Here is a 21,618-nt window from a genome sequence, read left to right on the forward strand (position 1 = left end):
CCTGGGCATTAGGCAGCCTTCTCGTAACCTCCTGTAATTTAGCTAAGGCGTACACACACCTGCAGAACACACTTCAGGCTGTCCTGCAGAAGTGACTTGGTAACTCTGCCTTTTGGACACTGTATAAGTGCTTCCTCTGATATTCCCAGGTAAGGAGGAGCCAAAAGAAGCAAGCAAACCACAGCAGCGCCAAGAAGCAGAGCAGGGTGGATTCCAGCAAAGAACATGAAACCCCATCGAGTGCAAGAAAATGCTGACCACTCCACAAGCAAAGAAGCAGGCACACAGATGTGAACCGCACAGAGATTCCAACTTGTGTCTTAGGTCTTGTGTTTCACCCACAGAAAATTGTGAACGGTGGGATTTATAAGTGTGGGAATCAGTAGTGTTGTAGAATTTTTTGTTAGATGATAGCTTAATCCATCAGAGCAAGGCAGGTAGGAGAGCTGTACAGGTTTCCCTATAGCTGGCACCAGCCTCATCCTGTTCTGTCCTGGACACGCTGCCAGTTTATCCTCCTGGTGTACCTGCCTGCTCTGATTCCCCCTTCTCACAGGATTTCAAATGTGTGAACACAAGGTCAGGAAATGTGGAAAATATGCACTCTGGCAGAGCTTTTGCCAGCATTCAAGCCTTAAATATCGAGGGCTGTCTCAACTTGCAGTGTGCACCAAGACTGGTTCCTCTCTCCACGTGCCCCCGGCAGAGCAAACAGCAGGACACTCCTGAGATGGACAAGGCACATTTTGGCTCTCTGAACAGACTAATAAGAGCTAAGTTTAGGAAAGAAACATTCCTTATTCTGCAAGGGAGCAAAGTGGAGGTTTCCACCAGTCAAGCACACAGAGGGGTAAAAGGTCACAGCTTTCACACAGCAAAACATCCTCGGCCCACCTAATGCATGTTTATTTCTGTGATGTAACTTTGTGCAATTCTTCAAACACAGCCCTTTTCTTTATTAAGCAACTTCTATTGTATGTCATCTGAGGGCACTGGTTATGTTTACAAAAGGCGAGGGGAGTTCAGCCTGGGGACAGACAATTTTACCTGAAAGCATCGCAACCATGAGCGAGCCGTGCACGGGATGGGGTGTTACGTGCAGTCACCTCACCGTGATCTGCCCCCGTAAAGACAAAGGGAACCCCGGGAACTTGCCCGCCGGGAGGGCATAGGGAATACAGGGAGCCCCCACAAAGGCCCCGGGGACACAGGGAGCCCCACAAAGGCCCCAGGAACACCGGGAGCCGCCACAAGGAACAGGAAGCACTAGCAACTTCCCCTCAGCAGCCCCCACACGCCTCGGCGGGCGCGGCACTGCGCATGCGCACGCAGCGGGATGCGACATCGCCTCCCTATCGGAGGCGCCTCCATCGCCGCGGTAAGACAGTGGGGAGAGCCGATGCTGGTCTGCACCCCGACCTTTCCAGGGCGGTGTCGCCTGCTCAGAACTCCTTCTCCGTGGATGGCTGAATCTGTAGCCTCGCGTCTGCGGCAGAGTCAGTACGCGGCCGCTGCGCTGCGGGAAGAGGTGGAGGCGGCGCCCGGCGTGCCCCCTCCTTTTCGGGAGGGATGGTTCGCCCCGCGGGAGGCACGCCGGGAGCGGCACGGCGTCCGCGGCTGCTGAGGGAGCTGCGGTGTGAGGGTGTTATTATTGGTGCTGCTTGTCTTCGAAATCGGGCACTTATCTCTAGTACGTCCTTTTAGACTCCTTGTACTGTTCGTGTGTCTCTGTCGTCTTCAAAGTATGTCTTCTCCCTTTTTTATTTCCCAAATGAAAGCAATGGAAGTTGGTCAGTGGCCGGAGCGTGCACCACCATGACCAAAAGGTGTTCCAGGATCATGGTATTCTTGGCTTTTCATATTAAGTGTTTGCCCTGTATATAATATTACTTAATTGCGAATTTTGAAATATTTTTCAGCTGATTAATTTCTCTTTTTCATAAACTGTGAATTTAATTTTAGGAGTAAAGAGTTCCCATATGTAAGTTTTGGTCTTTGTGTTGCCCATTCATTCCTGTCCAGGATGGATGTGGTGTCAGAAAAGGCAAAGAGGAATTCTTGCTCAAACTGGTTTAGGGAGCTGGTTTTGTACCTTCCTCCTTTCTGTTTTTGCAAGGACAAAAAACCCCAAACAACATGTAGGAATAGTATGGTTGAGTAGCCATGTAGTAGATTTTATTCTGCAGTCTTTTAAGGTGGAGAATCTGACAGTTATTAAAAGAGGAAAAGCTAAAATTATAATGGCCACTTTTAGCATTGTTTAGCTCTCGTGTCTGTCATTACATTTGCAGGTAATTAGTACATAACTTTCCAGGCTTCTAGCAGTGGCTTCTAGATTTTCTACTGTAAAAAGACATTTACACCTTAATACTCATGCACAGAAAAGATTAAATCTTCTTAAAGAGGAAAAATTGTGTTTTGTTTCTGTATGTTCGTGGGTGTATTATTCAGTATTGAATAATATGTTGTGTATTCTTTTGGTGGGCTTTCCTTGATGCTGTTTTGAAAGTGTAAAGTGTTCTTGGATACTGTCAAATTCCTGACAGAACGTTTAATGCTAGGAATGCTTCTTGCAGATTCCTGGTGTGTTTTGCTGGAAGTTTGGGATCTCTCTGTGTGGTGAAGGCCTCTGAGCTTGAGAAAGGCATGTGGGAAGAGGCTGCCAAGTGCTGATTGCAGAGCTGTGAGTAGCAATAATTCCTTGTGCAACTCTGTCCTGTAGCTTGCTGTTAAAATGAAGCAGGCTTTCTGCTGAGGAGGAGGCACAATGACTTTAGAGCAGAAATCAGAACTGAAACAGTGAGAGTGAGATCTGCCTGATGGCTATATTCTTATCAAAAAGAGCAAAGTGGAAGGTACAGAATAAAAATTTTGGTGTGGGTGGCTTTGTTAAATCAGTGTGTGGCTGCCAGTGTGTTCAAGACAAGGATTTGCTTTCTCATGTTTGCTTTTAGGGGTGTGATATTGTGGTGCATTTCAGAACATAAAGGTTGAAAATGTTAAAAAGACTGGCAAAATATGAAAGAAAGTTTTGAATATGCCAGATACTGCTTCACTGTAAAGTCTTGGAAAAGCCAACACTACTGAAAAGCTGAGTAGCGCAAGTCAGCCCAAATTTCATTAGTACAGACAAAGTATTAATAAAAATCACATGCACTATCAAGTCTTTTTTTTGTGTAACCTACATACCCAAGGGTGTGACATGTAATCCAAGTCTCTGAAGCCAGGAACTTATAGGTCAATACTGGAAATCTGGTGTAAGAATGATCCTGTACTACATCACTGTAGATTTTGTTTGGGTTGGGTTTTTTTCAGGAGAAAATACAACTAATCTTCAGTGAAGTGATGAAACTCCTCCAGGGTGGCCATAATGCTCTTGAAAGTAATAACATCTGAAAGTTTCATCAACGAAATGTGAGAATCTGCTTGAGCAACACAGATGCAATGAATCCGTTACCCCTTCTGCTGGTAGGAAGTGAGCCTGTGAAATCCATCCACACCTGCTGCACCCCAGGCACTGTGGGTAAGGTGGGCACTCTGTGTATGAATCTCTCTCTGGGAAGAGAAAAGTTTGTGTAATCCATTAGTAGTAAAGTGTCCAGTAACAGGGCTGATGCTTGTTTTCCAACATAAAATTATTAAATCGTGTATTATTGGCTTACTGTTCCCAGAGTGTTTTCTACTGCATAGTCATGTGCACAAGTTAGTACTGCAGAAATTTCTGTTGATTCCCACTAGCCAGAAAGTGTTATTACTGCCACCAGCCTGTAGTTATAATCTGAATTCTTGCTTCGGTGGGCAAAAAAACCTCTCTTACAGACAGGCTTCCTAAAAATTAGATGTGCAAATTTTACCTTTTTGCCCATGGGATGAGGGGAAGCTCATCTTTGTAATACTGTATTAGTGCTGGGGATTTAGAGGATGTTACTGGAAAGAGCTGTGTCCTACATGTGTCTCACATTGTGTGTTTATTTTTTCCTTAGGAAGAATTGCTAGAACTAGCCTGAGAGCAGTGCCCCTCTATTGAAACACTCCTGCCTAAGAAACAAAAAAACTGTTTAAAAGATGGACTACTAAGCCTCCATGTAACAATACAAAGTGCATTTAACTGCATTGTGTCAGTGTCTGGTAATGTTTATATAGACAAAAAAAATAAAGATCTATGTTTCTCTTCTCAGAATTTCTGTCTTTTCCAAGCTTTAGTGCTTCTGTTTCAGAGTTCAGACTTCTTTGTGTTATTGTTGGGATACCAACAATCTCTGTATGAAACAAAGCCTAGGAGTGAGTTGGGATGTGATGATTTAAACCATGGTCTCCTGCAGTATTTGGAGATAGGGTTGGCTGAGATTTGTATTGTGAGCAAAAACAGAAATTAAAAAAGTAAAAATTCAGCAAACCTGGGTTTAAAAATAGCAGGAAAGGTGTTTTTCCAGCATGGAGAATGACAAGCTTCGTTTATTATCACTGTGACCAGCTACATCATGTGGTACTTCAGCATAACTTGGAGTGAAATACTCTTGAGGTAATTGGGATTGCTGCTTATTTTTCTAGGAAGACTTAACATGGTTTATCAGAAGAACAAATGCTTAAATTGTGTATCTTGCACTGTGATTTTTCAGTACTGAATGTAAGCATGTTACTAATTCTAAGTGCAAGGTTGTTTTTGGTTTGTCAGAGAGAAGGAGGTTTAGACAAGAGTAATTAATTTTTAAGAGATCCAGCTTGTAATTATGGGATGTACTTGAAAGTTTAGGGTTTTTATTAGGGATTACATTCCCTGAAGATACCATCTGTTCAGGAGTTCTGCTCATGGGCCTTTGCTCTTGAAGTATAAAACCAAGAGGAGTAGCATTTTAAAACTTTAAAAAAAAATCTCATGAGCAACAGCTAGTGACAGGATTTGATGATTGGTACATAACCCCAGGGTTAGATACTTGATTGGTATCAACCTCAGGGTAGGCTTCCTTTCAACTAAAAAAGATGTAGAACCCCAAGCTTTAATATGTAATACAGGGGTTATAGTGGGGTCGAACAAGGTAAAAGTGAGCTACATGAAGTAATAGGTGCTTTCAGGGGTCACAGATTACTTAAATAATAATGCTGGTAAATGTGAAGTATGATGTTAAACATTAGAACTGCCTTTTACTTTGTATGACTGGCTAACTGAATCGCACCCTTAAAAAAAAATCAACGATCAGTATAAATCAGTATAAGAATCTGTTCAGCAATATAAACTGAAGAGAAAGGATAAGGTATTCATATTCTGGAACAACCTACTACATGCACTGAAGCCCTACTTTGCAGGAACTGGGTGGACACCATGTGCTCCTGGAAAGTAGAAAAAGTAAATCTTTTGGAGTTTGGTTATTTTTTGCTTTTGCTTCTGCTTTGCTAAACTCCTTTATCTTGACCCACAAGGATTTTTTCCATCTAATTCCTTTGCCCATCCTGTTAAGGAGGGGAGTGATAGAGCAGCTTGGGCACCTGGTGTCCTGCCAAGGTCAACACACCACAGTTCTTACTCAGGAGAACAAATACAGGAATAAAAACAGACACATTAAGGAGAGAGTGTCTGCCACACTGGCTCTGTATCTGTGTTTGCTTTGACAGCTTACATAGTCTGCTGGTTGCTCTCTGGTGATTCTTAGGTGAGAAAGGAAACTGGTATAGATGTGCACTGGAAATGCAAAGCTTACAACTTCCTGCTACAAGATCAAGTACTTAATCTGGAGAAGCTGTATCCTCAAATGGATTTTAATTGGTACTACACCTGTTTTTACCAGATGGTGGTGTCAAATGAATCTGTGTTTCTGAAGGCTTTGCTCCTTAGTGTAATGTAAATAAGACACACAGGCAACCATGCAATGCCCTAAAAATTCAAGTTTTACTTGACTTTTAAATAACCTGGACACAAGTATTGACACAGCCATCTATCAAACTCATTTTGAAATAAAGCACACAGTTGCTTCATGAATACCTAATGTACATGGAACAAATGTATCACATTGGTATGTTCATGTATGTTGTCTTAAACACCTTTCTAGGGAGTTCTGAATTAAATCTTCCCAAAAGAAAACATGCTATCTCTTTAGTTCAATATCCACCTGCATAAAGGGAATGACTTTGGCAACTCAAATAGGAATGACTTTGCAACAAACATCATCAATATAATGAGCTTGGTTAGAATAAAGTTGCAGAGTTAGTGATACTGGAAAGGGTGCAATGTAGAAAACAGCAGGTCCGGGCTAGTTCCAAATGAAAGAAACCAGCCAACTAAGCAAGGGAACCAGTATAGGATACCCTACAGTGCTTTTGTGCTGTGGTTAGCAAGCCCTCTTTATTGTATAAAATACATGTTTTGCAAAAGGTTGTACAAATATGTTGTAATTGTTTCTAATTAGTGAGAGTTCTGTAACTTACCAATGCTTAGCACTTATGGAAGTCTCAGAAGAGGTAAAGGCAGAGGCACAAAGTTAAAATTATCAGCCTGAGATCAATTCAGGAGAATTAAGATGAGAAGGCCTCAAATACCAGTCCTTTGTCCAAGTGAGCAGGGGTCTGTGTATGGCATTCAACCCCAGGGTAAACTTCCTGACACTGTTACACATCTCATGTCCTTTGCCTGATTCTTCAGGTTGTACAAGGATTTTAGACTGACATGCAGACTCCAGATCTGAAAATGCAACTGCCTCTAGGCACTGAACGCCACAGGAGAGCTGGGAAAGGGTAGCGACAGTGGAGGGGGCAAGGTGTAGCTCAGAGCTGTAAGAGGCTGATCACTTAGACATGTAGAGCTGGTTTAGGTGTAGAAGGCATAACTGTGACATAGTGTTTTCAGTGATTGATCACTTGTGTGTATCTCTCACAAAAATATATAAAAAAAGATGCTTTTCCTCAAATGATTGAGGAAAAGAAGCTTGAAGGGAAAGGAGGATCACATATACGAAAAAAAACTTGCTTTTCTGTACTATTACCTGACAGTGATACCCTTGTTGCAAGTTTTGCCTTGTTTTGGCACAACAAAACATTTGGAAAATGTGTAATAGAGGCATTATATCTTTAGTCTTTTGTGGGCACAAAACTGGATTGTAGTGGCCTAGGCTAACATCAGACTGGCTAAAAACCTGCTTCCTACATAGTCTTATAAGGGAGAAGATCACTAACTCAAATCTAGGGCTCTCTCTGCAAACTTCTCTTCTAAATGCAAAAAAGTTGGCTTGATTACAAAACAACTCTCCAGTGACTTGAGAATTTAAACCTTTCACTACTGGACTAGACAAGCTATCTTCTGATGTAGTGCAGTAAGTAAAATACCATGCATTTGGCTGAGGGTATCCAGCAATAACACACAAAAGGCCCACAGGAAGATGAAAGCATACAGAAAAGCATGAGGTTTGATATAAACCTTGATCAATATTTAAAGATTGGCAAGATAGGTACACTATGTACAGATAATTCTCAATAACACAAATCCCCCTGCAGTAGTAGATATGTGATACTTACCTGTGCTGGGTAAGGATAGCAAATTAATAGTAATGATTAGAAAGCACCAAACTATAAGCATGTAATGCTCCAAGCTGGAATATGTTCTCAAAGGAACAAGGAGCAGCTTTCGTTGCTGATACTAATCAGTTCTTGTATAGTTTGTCATTTTTCAGTTGCCTTCCAAAAAGATTGTGATGCTCTTCATTTTGCCATGGTGATTTTTTTTTTTCCTAGGGGTTGATCAGGGTTTTTTGTTGTGGTTTGGGTTTGGATTTTTTTTTTTTTTTCATTTTGGTTTGGTTTGTTTTTTTGTTTTGTTTGGACTTTTCTTGACTGTTGTTCTTGACAGTACTACAGAAGGTCATAAACAGACCCTACAGGATCTCTTTAAATTGGAGCAATGACAACGAAACCATTTAACAAACTTAAAAATCTGAGCAAATACTTTAAACCAAGCCCAACAATGTCCTTGAATTAAATCCACAGGAAATTCAAAAAATTCTAAAGAACCTGCATGAAAACTGAATTTTTACTACATTAATTTTTTTTATCTTGCTCTTTCCTTCCCTTAGATTTGTTTACTGAGACTGTAGAAGCAGAGCTGTCCCAAGTAAATGACCAAAGAAAAGTATTTGTCACATGACTCTGCCTTCCCTGCAGCACTTGCTAACCTAGAGACCACTGTATACTGTGATAGGAATATACAAACTGTATGGCGGCCACCCTGGCTGGTAACATCCACGTGACCACATTGTGAAACAATGAAGAATCAAAAAACAAAGTGGAAAATAAAACACATTGTACAACATTTTGCTTACCAGTCTAGTCAGTTAATATGTGTATTAGTAATCCCATGCCTCTTGTAAAAGTGTAACTTAAACACCTTATGCTAACTCCAGTTCTCAAGCGGTGTTGCTTTTCTGACAGGGCTGCAATTCCCTGGTTGTGCTTGGACTGGAAGACACAGGATCACTGCAAATTTCTGTGGGTTATGAGGGTCGAGTGTAGAGAGGACAGATGTAGAAAGGCACATGAGCTGCTACAGCTGTTTGCGACACTGTTTGACAAATTCAGTACTTAGTTCAATGATTACATTTAGCAAAAAATTACTTCCACAACACAAAGACTTTGCTAAGCTCTATAGCAAGACAGCAACACCTGAAGGTTCATCCATGTGCTGACTGTGGACAAATGGGAGGCAGAGAAGTGATTTTCAGATATATGTAAGAAGTGATAGGACAAGAGGAGAACCAGGCATCACTTCAGATATATATTAGAAGATAACCCACTCAATGTGCAGCATCATTAAAACTTAGTATTCCTACCATGACAATAGAAAAAAATTATAGTTCTCATACCTGAAATACTGCCTTTGTCATTTTAACATAGTAGAAATGGCTCAGAGAAAAGTGTCAGATTATTTTATATGAGATATTAAGACAGATTTTGCTAATCTAGATTTAAAAACAAAAAGGCGCTATCTTCTAGCTGTTTTAAATACTACTCCACAAGTTTCATTTAACCAGCACTGAAGTGCCTTGTTAAGCTGTCTTAACACAGTGGGTCAATTTATCTTCCCCTGTTTCCAATGTGCTTAACTATAAGTTGGTAAATGTATTTCTGTGGTATGGAATGTTCATTTATATAGTCCCTATACACAAATGGACATTCAAAATTTAGAACACTTAAACCTGCCCAAAGCAAAGTAAGTCTGTATCATCTCTGGAATGCACTCCTACAGCATGTTACAGAGTCTACTGTTTTTGAGCTAAAATGGGTTGAGTCAGAATTTGTATCAACAACACAAGCGTCTGTTATTGTGCTAGGTTAAAATAACTCTTGTAAGAGCTATTATTTGTCCTTATGTCTCAGAACATAAGTTGATCCCCATATAAATTGTGAAGATAATTTCCCCATATCACACTGTATTGCACAATTGACCAAAAATATTACTATTTTACTTATCTTGAAGCATCTGATCCTGATCATGTCAGTTAACAGTCACTTCTTGAAACAAGGCTATTCAGTTACAGAGCAGACCATGAAGCCTGTTTTGTTGCAGCAATTTTTTTTGTTGTTCATTTTTTGGAAATGTAACTACTGATCTTTCAGTTTTGCAAAGAATTTTGGTTTTGGTTGTCTATCAGGCAGCTTGTTCTCAATCAGTCACCCCACTAGAATGGTGTTTGTGATAAAACCATTGCTTGGTCTTCCCAGCAAGCCGATTGCACTGCCAGGTGTCCCAAAGGAAAGACCACCACGTCGACTTCAGTTCCTTCTGTTGCACACATAAACAAATTCTCACTTTCCAAAGACCAAAATCCATTCACCATCTTCAATTCATCAGTCAAGTCTCCACCTTGAAGCGTGACACCTGTACAGTTTTTACAATCTTAGTGTTGGGTTTTCCATCAACATTATTAGTGGACAGCAGAGATGGTTCTTCTATCAGGCTGTCCTTAGATCCATTCTGCCTCTGAAGAGCATAAATTAAACATGTTGAAAACATACAGCAGAATTTAAACACTGTATTTTGCTAACTTGCTATGAAAGCCTTAGGCTATGGTATGGCAATTCATGTATACGTATATACACATGCATCAGGAATATTAAAGTCTCTACATTTATTTGATCAAACAGAACTTTTTTCCCTTCTTGCCTCCTGCCAGCTGCTGCCTCTTTGTGCTATTGCCTATTCAGGGAATGCCATGTTGATATTTAGCAAAACACTGCAAGTAAACACCCACAAGGAATTAGCGTCCACTGTCGTGAGGGAGCCTGGGGCAGAGGGAAAAGAGAGGTGTTTGTACACACATTTTAACATTACTGGTAGTAAGTTAGGTGTCTGGAATTCTCCCTTCCATGTTTTGGTTCTCCTTTTGTGTGTTTGCACAAAAGACCTGTGAGCGCTTTTGAATAGAATTTGCTTCTCACATTCTGAGCTCAATAAAACCATCAAAACTGAGAGATAAGGTAGTGTAATATATGATGAAAGACAGTGATTAAGTTAGATGAACATAAGGCAACTACTGTCCTTTTTAGATGCCAATAGGCTAAAAAATTATTTGGGACTGGGGGGGGGATAAAAGAGAAAGGAAAATAAAAGAAGCACTGTTTCAAGCCCAAGCAACAAAACTCTTCAGACAACCTCTAAAAGAGATTAATAAATGATGTGATTATACCTGCATTACAACCACATCTGCATAATTCAAGAAGTGGTAAAAGTCAGTTTTCCTTCAGTGACAAGCAGAGATGCATCTTAGGAATGCATCAGATTGGGAAAGAGTTCTCCAACAGCTGGAGCAGGTGTTCACAGGGGCTTATGCTACAGAATCACATGTATTTGGGAATACAAACAAAGTGTAAGTAAAATACAAAAATTTGATTTAAAAAAAAAATCTCATCTTTACTTTTCACTGTAAATCAAAGACTATCTTAAATAAAGCACTAGAGTTCCACTTCTCTCTCCAATGAAAAGGAAAATTGAAAAGGATATACAATCACTAACCTGTTGAGTCATGTGGATGCTGGGAACTTTCCCATCTGAAGATCGTGTAACAGGCAGTGGAGGGACCAGATCAGTTTTGACACTGGAATTATGATATCACAAAATGGATGTTGCTTTAATGAGGTAAACTATAACTGTGCAGAGGAAGAACAATGAAACTGATACAGACTGCTCTATTGATCTGAAGGCCTTCTATCACCTGACTTAGGACATCTGAAAGCTGTCATGCTGATCCTCTGGGCACCTTCAGGGCATAGCCCATCCCATTCCTGTCTTTTCCTGGTCTTTGGAAGGAGCCCAAATTGATACAACATTGAATAACAACATTATTGAATAACAGAATGGTTTGGTTTTGGAGGGACCATAAAGATTCTCCAGTTCCACCTCCTGCTATAGGCCTAGATACCTTCCACTATCCCATCAGAGTTCCCTCCAGCCTGGTCTTGGGCACTTCTAGGGATGGGGCAGCCACAGGTGCTCTGGGCAACCTCTGCCAGGGCCCAGCCACCCTCATGGCAAAGACAAGTCTCACATGAAATCACGGGTGTGCTGCACCTCCTTCAGGGTGCTATCCAGCTAAAATTAGCCTTCCAGGTGGGGACTGCTTTTCATGTTTTTATGGCTTGCTGCAACCAAGAATGGGGCTATTGCTTTTCCATTCATCAGTACTCTTCAGCCTTCTAGGGAAGACTGATCCACCAGTTGATGAAGGGGGTTGTACTAGAGTTCCCATGAAAAAAATTACAGGCCTAACTCAGATAACATCTTAACTCTATCAAGGATGAAGTTACTTGGAAAGTAACCCACAGACTCTCATCCCCTAAGCAGCTTTATGACCTACCACTGAAGACCAATACAGGTTTACTTTAGCCTTTTCAGTTTTTCTTCCTTTCAAATGGATCAAGAAAACCACTGTGGCTGAGAACAGACCATAAATGTTTTTGGAGTTGTTTCCTTCATGTTTAGCTCTGAAGACATACTATTCAGGGGGTCGCCTGAACCCTGTGCCACCAACAAGCCACATTTATGCAGCTTCTTACCACCATGAACTCTGTCAACTTTTGGGCTGCACTAGACTAGTTCAGTGCTAATAACCATGTTCACATACTTCACTTCAGACAGGACAGATCTCTCCCCATCGGAGCACTGGGACCGCCGGTACTGCCGGTAGCTGCGAGGGGAGTGCGAGTGCCGGATGCGGATGGGGTCGCCTTGAGTCCTGAGAGACACAGAATTCACACCAGGGCTTGGTAAACCAGATCTTTGGCACAGAACACAAATTCAGCTGCAGAGTGAGTCTTCGCATTTCGTACTGAAGTATAACAGACAGCTTCTTCTTGCACTGGCTGAATTTAAAGAGCTGATGCTTCTTTTTAGAAGTCTGCACTTGGAATTCAGTGCTTTAAGAGAGCAGAGGTCACAAACTGGCATGCTCATATTTGAGAATGGAACTTTAATGAAGAATGCATTAATTTATATGTCCTTAACATCAGGCTTTTTTGCCTAGTGGTGTTTGGAAGTACATTATAATGCAACCCAGGATCCCATTTGTGCTTGCACTGACACTTGGAATCCCAAATGGGCAATTATTGCAGCAAAATGGATGTTGGTTCTTAAGGAAATAGGTATGCCCTGGCAGCTGCCCATGACAACCCAGGGAAGGGGTTGCAGAGATTAAAGAGTGCCTTGGATGATTGGACTATTTAAAACAAAGAAGAAGTTTATGAAAAAAAATATTTTCTTGTTTGCATTCACTTCTTTCTGGTACTGTAGTTTATAATATAAGTTTAAAAGCTAGCATAGGGAGAAATACAGAACATACAGACACGTTCATGAGTGTGTGGGATACATTAGGAGAGATTAAGATGGGGTTTTTTTCTTATTTTGAAAAGTAAAAATATTTGATTTAAGATTATTAAGTATCCCCACCCAACCCATCCTAGGGGAGTATTTGGAATAGATATGAGCTTATAGATTGTATGTAAACCCATTCCTATTTCAGTAGGACACATTTCACAGTAAAGTAAGAAAAGTGGGCTTTTATATTCACAAAAAATAAATTCTGACCAAACTCACTCTACTTTAGTGTATGGAATTTCTTTCAATTGCTCCTCAGATAGGCCAGATGGATCCACAAGCTCCTTCCTATAAAGGATTTGGAAAAGTAAAAAATGTAACATTAACTGTGAAGTGCAAAAATTTTTATTATATTTGGCTAAAAAGATTTACTAAAGCAATCTGTTGTCAGCCTTGAAGCTATCTTGACATAAAATAGGACACTTACTTTGAAATAAGTATAACTTCACCTTGATTGCTTCAACTGCATGTCTCATCCTGTTCCACCTTCTTCTCACCTCCCTGCAAATCTGATCTTGTTGCTTCACAATATCATGAATATTATGTGTGCTGAACAGTGAACATGCTTTGGAATTGCTAAATATCTTCCTAAGGGGTAATGGGGTGTCACACTAAAAGTGTCAATATTGATAGTTTGGAAGGCACACAGGAATAAATCCCTAAAATTATGTATTGTTCTTTAACAATTCATTTACATACGATGGTCATATCTTTATTCAGTGCACTCAGTGACCTGCAGTATCTTCTACATCTTAATATATACATAATTTACTGAAACTAAATCAGTGTAGTGCCACAGTGGAGGGGATTTGAATAACTACATTAAAGGCAAACCAAGCATTTCTCAGACCCTACAAGGACCATACTTACTGAATATGTTTCCACAGTTCTTCTTTAGCTTGTACATCTGGGCTTCTCCTATAAATATCAACAAAGAAAACACAGGCTCAGCTGTGAAAACCATTGTCTGACCATGTTGCTGTCCAAATAACTTTTAACAGCACAGACCCTGCACAGAAATCATGATAAATATAATCCACCAGTGACTTCAATTTTAAGGTTTGTTATCTCAGAAAATTCATTAAACTTCATCACTGTATTTCAACCGAAAAGTCATTTCTTGAATGACAGGCCCTCCTCAATCACAATTCCAGTTCCACCAGCCTTCAGCAAGAGTGTACATAAAATATAAACAACAGCAGAATTCCCCAAGCCAAATCACTGCCCAGTCGCTGCCAACATTTATCCCTCCAAGGACAACACGTTTTGGAATGACACTTCTGAAAAAGGCCCTCAGAAATGTCCTGTGGCCCACAGAGCCCTTGGTGGGCAGAAGGAAGCACAGGCCACAGGCCACAGATCAGTAATCCCAGCCATTACCCATGGACACCACTGGGAAAAACCGGAATGAAACAACTCCACTGCAATCACAGTGCAGCCTCTCTCTGGTCATCTCCAAAAAAGGTTTGTGCTTAATTTATAAATTTTTGGTGTCCAATACAAAAAAAAAAAAAAAAAAACAAAAAACAAACCAGCAACAAACTAATCAAAATAGCAACTATGCCTACTTATGCACGTAAATATTTCAGTAAGTATTCAATTCACACACAAAGAATTTACTAAAAATGGTAATCTCCCTGTTGCAGACATAGAGATGGAGCAAAGCAAGCCTGAGGGGCAGATTTCGCATTTTCTACTAAATCACAGAATAGATGCTTCTAACTAGAACCCCTTTATTTTTACTTTTCTTTTGCTTCTCTATTGCAAGGTAAGTGCAAAACCACCACTGTTGTTTAAACCGCACTTGGAATTCACCCAAACCCATTCAGAGGAATAGATAAGTAAAGATTTTAGACAGTGGAAAGGACTTGTATGGATGGATCTGGTAACTCTTTTCCTTGTCATTATATAAGCTCAGTGTCAACAGCTAGACTGTTCCACACTATCTAAGATGTGAGGGATACAACTTTTAGACACATATAGCACACATAAACACACCCAAAGTTTCTCAAATACTGTCTTACACCATCAGGTCATACAGCCTGATTTTTTTTCTCAAGACAAAAAGGCCTAACATATTCAAAGATGCTTTAGGAGGGATATTATCCAAATTTAAATGCAGATCAAGAAGGACAGCAGAGATCTTCATTTTTACCATGTTTGGCTTATCAGCCTAGGAATAATGTTCAGAGACATGTATATTGCAGTAAACACTATACAGCTGATGTAAAGGCGGAATATTTTGGAATGGTGGTGTTTTGGGATATTTTTTAGATTTTATAGGAGCAGAAGTACTAGGAGATACTACTTAACTGGTTTATAAACACCAGAGAAGGACCAAAGGATGAAAAACAACCTAGCATTTGTGTTTCCCTAGTAGGGCTAAAATTAATTAATCCATAACCACCTCAGGCTCACCATCCAGACTTTCCAGGCAGGATGATTCCTGTCCTTGACAAACTGCTGTCTATTCCAGTTCCTCAGGTTCTCATGATGGCAACAGCTACAGCATGGGTGGTTTACAGTCCATTTGTTGTCTGTGTTCAGAGCTTTTTAAACATTTTTGTGTTTCTGTTTATTATAATGCATTAAGTTTTCTCTGATTTTCACTTCTCTCCGTGCCTTCTGCTCTCTGTGACCAGCTTCAGGTATTTTGCTCTGTGATCTCTGAAATTTTCCCCTCTTCCATCCCTGCAATTACACTAATAATAAAGACTTTGCTGTACAATACAATTTAGCAGTATGGCATCCCATGGAAAAAAAAGGGCTAAGTACAATACTCCTAATACTCCTTCACTCTTCTTGCATTTACTTCACTTTATTGCATCTGTCCATGCTGCTTTTAACTCCCTGATGCAGTAAATTCAGTGGCATTTAGTAGCCTTTTCCACCCCTCAGTTTTGAACTGATTTCTGCCCCCATGTATCTTTCTGCTCACAAAATAGCAGCTGCAAACCCTGCAATCACCCTGGGGGTGGAAAGATAGGCATCCTCTTCTGAGGCTGAATAATCAGACAGCAGGGAATGTGAAAGCTCCCTGGAAAATGCCAGCTTCTCCAGGGAGGCTTTGTCATGCTTACAAGCCCAGTTTGCCCGAGGAAGCAAAGCCCCAAGGTTGCTCCCTAACCCAGGCCCTGCACAAAGCAGGGTATTGTGCACACCACTGACCCATTTGATCAGCTCATGGCTTTTACTTATTCATGGAAATACAGCAGTTCAGGACCTGGCCTTAAGACTCAAGTATCACAAAGCATCATGTGTAGCCTCACCCACAGTAAGAAATATTAATTGTGGGGCAGCCTGGAAAGAGAATGGTTAAATAAGAAGATGTCATCATTTCTCCACTTTCTAGGAACTGTGCTTCCTGCTTTCTGTGACCGGCTCCAGGTATTTTGCTCTGTGATCTCTGCCACTTTCCTTCTTTCCATCCCTGCAATTACACTAATAATAAATACTTTCCTGTAAAATACCAATTTAGCAGTATGGCATACCATGGGAAAAAAAAAGAAAAATGGGCTAAATACAATGATTCCTCAGACCAAACTTCCCTTAGACTTCACACCCTGCATCTAGTTATTTTCCATCTGTTTAAGAAGTGTTACCATACTGGGATAACCTTACAGCATTTATTCAGGTTAGCTCCCCACCAAATAATATAAAGAAATATGATGCAGATAAAGTAACTTAATTAAGGCATTTTCTTTCCATAGGCCTGTTCCCCCTTCCTTTGAAAGTAAAATGACAGAAAGCTTACAAAAAGAAAAGTGAAATGTAAGATGAAATGTAGGTATTGCATATACTGCATAGGACATCCGTGTTGGTATGGTTCTTAAGAGCCCACAACAAAGCAGTTCTTCTGTTAAATCTTTAAAGTCAGATCACAATTCCTCTTTTACTTTGTTTTCATCTTTTTACTGTGAATTTTTTTTAAACTCACTGGTTTGATATTTAGGACTCAGATTGTCCTGTCTCAGTATCTGAATCAATACCTTCTGGATAATTTGCATGCTAATCAGTTTCTCTAATGCACAAGAAACCTAATGGGACTTCCCAGTAAGTGATGAATCTCATGGGAGTTTTTTGTTTATTTTTTATTTCGTTTGCACAAGCTGGAACAGCTCTACAAATTAATAAGGTCTACATTATTTTTTGTGCCTGCATCTGCACCCTTATTAATATTTCAGTTTGAGTCACAAATGGTAAATTTAAATAGCCATGGAATTTTATGGCCATTCTTCTTAATTAGAAAAAGCCCTTTGGCTACACAGATGTTTTACATGAACTCTTGAAAATAAACCCTGTGGAACTAGAATTGGGAGCTCTCTGCATTTGTTTATTTATTATTATTATTTATTATTATTGTTATTATTGAGGAAAAAGAAAGGTCAAATTCCTGTCAAATACTTTTATTCCCAAGTCCAAGGAGACACCACCTTGCCACCACGAATTATTAATATTACTCATTATCAAGCAAATGAAATGCACTATGCCAGGCACAGTAACAAACATTTCAGACACTACTTCACATTTCCAAAGGGAAGCTCCATTTAAAAATGCAACAATGGCCTTACTGTGAAAGAATTACCCGTTCTACTAAATTTAAGGGTTTGTATCAATTTTTGAATGGGCACATTGAAATGACCATTTGACAACATTTAAAACCAAAACAACCATAACCTATGGAATTATGTTTCCTTTTCTTCTGAACTGTATCCAGTCAATTAAACAAACAGCTAAGCCAAACTAAATGAAATACATTCTCTTATAATGTACTACATGTTAACAGTAAAATGCCTTTTACAAATTTATTTTCAAAAATTAGTTTGGGCTTATTTCATTGTTGGTTTGTTCGGTTTTGCGTTTTTTTTTTTTTTAACCTGGAGAGTAGGATAAAAAGGAGAAACACATGAATAACTAAAAGAATAGCAAAAAGAAATGAGATGGCTTCCAAAATCTTCAGGACTTCTTCATTTCTTTGCTTCTTCTTGGACCTTTTCTTTCTAAGTTAGATTAACTAGCTTAACATCTATGTAGTTTTGCTATAAGTAGTTTGAATGAAATATAACTCAGAATGTCACTGTGCTTGAAAATCAAAGCCATTTCATAAGTTAAGTCAACCACAAGAGGGAACCCGTGCAGTCCAAACAATGAGATTTACCTGGCCTGTGGGTAAAAAATAAAAGCTGGCTACAAATTTAATGAAACCATTATTAACCGAGTACATTTCCTAGTTTACAGCACTTTCTGCATATAATAAAACAAACCAAAATCATATTAAATGAACTGTATTCACTGGATTCCATACAAGTAAGCTTTAATATTCCTAAAGTTTAGTAATATATCATTGTATAATTACACCTAATAACACAAGACTTCTGCACAGCTGAAAGTGAACAAGTCTGTGCAAAGTCTGTTAAAGAAGAAATTCCAATATTTGGATCTTTAAAGGTAAATTCTGTTCCTCATAAAGAAATAAAACTCTGCACTATAAAACTGGAGACAGCAGAGTTCTAGCAACATGGACAACTGAAGACAGAACTCAAGTGGATTTTAATGCTGGAAACTTCAATGCTGACTATGATTTCAGTGATACCAAACAGTGTGTCTATGCCCCAAAAGCAGGCCGTTTTAGAAGAGAAAGATAAATTAAAGGAAATCAACATTTTCATTAGCTTGAGAAAATTAATTTCAAAAGCTGATAACTTCACCATGTCAGAACAGGCTGCAAGCAGGAACAGCAGCGCCTGGAAGTACAGCTCCATCATGGAAATCCTGACATTGGGATGCAATATATCACTGACTGCTGCTTGTCAGGGATAATTTGACATGGAAACATGAGCAGCTGCTTTCATCTGGAACACCACTGCAGATATTATATGATTAAACAGGTGTGCGTGTATTCCATTAAAATGTTTGCAGCTATCAAGTAAAATCTCAATGCCTCCACAGACGTGCTGCCCAGAAAAGAGGAACCACTGTACTCATTACAGAACTGATGTTCAATGAGCCACAGAACCATCCTGGACTTCTTCCCAGGTGATGGACAGAGTTTCTAAGAAGCTTTGTTACAAAGCCCTGTCTTCGTTATTTGTGCCCTAAAATTCAAATCACGAAAAAAAGGCAATTTGACCACAAAGACAAATCTGCTAATAGGGGAGTATGCCAGATGAAAATCTCTGCAGCGGAGGGCCACCGCCACACTGGAGATATTCCTCCTGCTCTTTAACACGATTCAACAGCCTTAATTTACACATCAAAGGATTCAAGGGTTACGTACGATCGAGATCTGTGCCTGGATCGCCGGTAGTTTGGATCTGTCTGGGTTTTCCCCTTCTGCCGCCGCAGCACAGCTTCCCACTGAGGAGCCGAGTCAACCATATCATTCTCCTGCCGCAATCTGCAAAAGAGGTACCAAGAGTTTAGTCTGAGGGCTCTCAGGGCAGGATGCTCTGAGAAGCAATGGGGTATTTCCACCCCCACCGCCCAGAAAATCTGCTCCTGCCATGCTGTATTTAACCTTCAATCTCGCTAAATTTTAACTAATACTTCCAGACTGCATTAGTGTAAGAACTATATAAAAAAAACCCTGCTGATTTGTTATTTAGAAACAGCATGAGCCAAAAATGTAACAATCAATGCCTTTAAGGACAGATCCACAACTTGCATTCTTCTTCCCAGTCCAGGCGAACATCTGGAATTTTTTCCCTGTTTACATATTCCCCTCTACCTCATCTGCACCAAATGGGAGACACACATCATGCTACAAGGTTCTTCTACTACAACTTTCAGAAGCACTTTACTGCAGCATGCAACTTCCTAGGATCCAAATCCTCTCTGTAAGTCTCCACTCAGAAGAATCATCCTTTCATCTTAACCTGCAACAAAGCTCAGGATGCATGCAGATCTTCATGGCACTCCTGCACCTTCCCCTGAGGGTTTGGTCCCTATCATGGCTTGTGTGGATCTAAATGACATGCTCTGCCTTTTATTCCTTCTTTTTTTAAGTTGGGTTTTTTTTTTTTTTTGTTTTTTTTTTTTTTTTTTTTTTTTTAATCCATTAATTCATTGATGGAATACATTACAGATTGAGCCAAATATCAAAATCCTGTCAACTCAGCACATTTGTTAGGAGGCTGCAGTGATTCCAAATGCCACAGCCCTCCAGGCAGATGCTTCCCACAGTTTTGAGGTTGCACATATGACTGCTGGGATGAAGTGCTAAGGTAGTGGAGCAAATGGATATGTTGGTCACATAAGTGAATTTAAAATTCAGCAGGGATTTCAAAACATCCCTGGAAAATATCTCCCAAGTGTAGATTGCCTGATCGGATGGTAGGGCTGGGATACTGGAGAAGCCAGGGGGGAAGCCAACAGAGATAAAGGGATTACACTGGAGATGTAGGCAATGCAAAGTGTGTTGTTGTTGCTCTTCACTTCAGATGTACTTTTCTCTTTGAGTTTTGAATTGTATCAGGCTAAACCAGCTACACAGGCTTCTGCTTTTCCTTTAATCAGATCTTCTCTCACATGCATAATGAATTTTGAGCTCAATCCCCAACTACTGTAAACAGACACAACTCTACCAAATGGTATGAAGCATCTGGAGAAGACTGCAACCTCAGGTTTTGATTTCTAAGCAAATCTTTTTAAATCTGTAATCTGCTGACAGGTATTAACATAAACTTCTATCTAAGGATTTAGTAGAAAGACTCACACAGCAACAAGTAATGAGTTGTGATTTTCATCCCAAATAATCCAATTTGTGCAAACAGCAATCATCCCATATGGTATAGACACCACCAACTGCCTCCCACACACAGCAGCCACTTACACAAAAATACTGAAAATCTAAATATATCAAGTTAGCATTGCAGCTATTAAAACAAGTGGTGTTAGCAAACTCAAAGTACTGTTGCACCATAGCAGAACTCTGCTAGATGGAGACATGAAGAACATGCATTTTGCAGTTGCAAAGAAAGGCAGTATACTCACATTTAACAAGGTAAAAGATGACCAAGGTATCATGATCTCTATATTAGATACATTATTTGAAGGCAATGTTCAAATTCTAATAATTTTGGGGCAATTTTTTTAGGGTTTTGGTGACAGAAATGACAAAAAAAAAAGCTGAAAGAAACTTAGCTCAAATCTTAATTTTCTATTTAAAGATATTTTTGATTAAAAACTGTTGCCCTTGCCCCAAAAGCCCATTACAGTTTTCCTTTCAAACTTTTCACTGGCGCAGGCTGCCCAGAGAGGTGGTGGCATCTCTATCCTTGGAGATACTGAAAAGCTGTGTGGGAATGGTTCTGGACTACCAGCTCTTGGTGGCCCTGCTGGAGCAGTGGTTGGACAGTCAGAGGTCCCTGCCAGCCTCAACCATTCAGTCACTCTCTAAATCTATCAGATGCATCTTCTAAGTGTAGCCAGGAAGGAAAGTATGCTTCAGTACGCACTGCCTGCTCCTTTAATCTATTTTTATCGACACAATAAATTTTGACCACAGCATTGAAAATGCAAATGCATTTCTTCTGTGATTGAAATATGCTCATCACAGGTTCTTCTTCAGTTTCATATGAACATCTGCTTAGGAGAAAACATTTCTATAATGGAGTGAAACCTCAAAGACTGAGATCAGGTAAAAAGATCTTCCCCAAGATTTTTCTAGTTTTCTACCTTCAGAAGCTCTCATCTATGTTTCTGGTTTTCTCTGATAATTTGTTTTCTTCTGGCAAATAGTTCACAGTGATCTCTTGTCATGTGAACAA

At 39.9% G+C, this 21,618-nt stretch overlaps 1 protein-coding gene, 1 long non-coding RNA gene and 1 other non-coding gene across 4 annotated transcripts in view; 2 read left to right on the plus strand and 1 right to left on the minus strand.

Annotated features, from left to right (window-relative positions):
• Positions 1 to 1,482: 1,482 nt before the first annotated feature.
• LOC134432439 (uncharacterized) lies at positions 1,483 to 4,180 on the plus strand. Of its 2 annotated transcripts, none has more exons than XR_010031331.1 (4): positions 1,483 to 1,690; positions 2,577 to 2,683; positions 3,316 to 3,528; positions 3,984 to 4,180. It is a non-coding gene; the product is annotated as an uncharacterized LOC134432439 (long non-coding RNA). The 2 variants fall into 2 exon arrangements; XR_010031332.1 differs by having other exon boundaries at positions 3,316 to 3,523.
• LOC134432637 (small nucleolar RNA SNORA13) lies at positions 1,991 to 2,123 on the plus strand. The gene has a single exon (XR_010031378.1). It is a non-coding gene; the product is annotated as a small nucleolar RNA SNORA13 (small nucleolar RNA).
• Positions 4,181 to 5,865: 1,685 nt separating the features above from the next.
• Positions 5,866 to 21,618, minus strand: part of EPB41L4A (erythrocyte membrane protein band 4.1 like 4A) — a 118,224-nt gene continuing 102,471 nt past the window's right edge. Inside the window, exons 18-23 of the mRNA XM_063181167.1 lie at positions 19,128 to 19,247; positions 13,721 to 13,768; positions 13,070 to 13,138; positions 12,102 to 12,212; positions 10,994 to 11,075; positions 5,866 to 9,961 (exon numbers count right to left, since the gene is read on the minus strand). Coding sequence (XP_063037237.1) covers positions 9,833 to 9,961; positions 10,994 to 11,075; positions 12,102 to 12,212; positions 13,070 to 13,138; positions 13,721 to 13,768; positions 19,128 to 19,247 — 559 coding nt within the window. The 3' untranslated portion in view covers positions 5,866 to 9,832. The remainder of the gene's footprint in view (positions 9,962 to 10,993; positions 11,076 to 12,101; positions 12,213 to 13,069; positions 13,139 to 13,720; positions 13,769 to 19,127; positions 19,248 to 21,618) is intronic.

This window comes from Melospiza melodia, chromosome Z (genome assembly GCF_035770615.1).
Source record: "Melospiza melodia melodia isolate bMelMel2 chromosome Z, bMelMel2.pri, whole genome shotgun sequence".
Classification (NCBI taxonomy): domain Eukaryota; kingdom Metazoa; phylum Chordata; class Aves; order Passeriformes; family Passerellidae; genus Melospiza; species Melospiza melodia.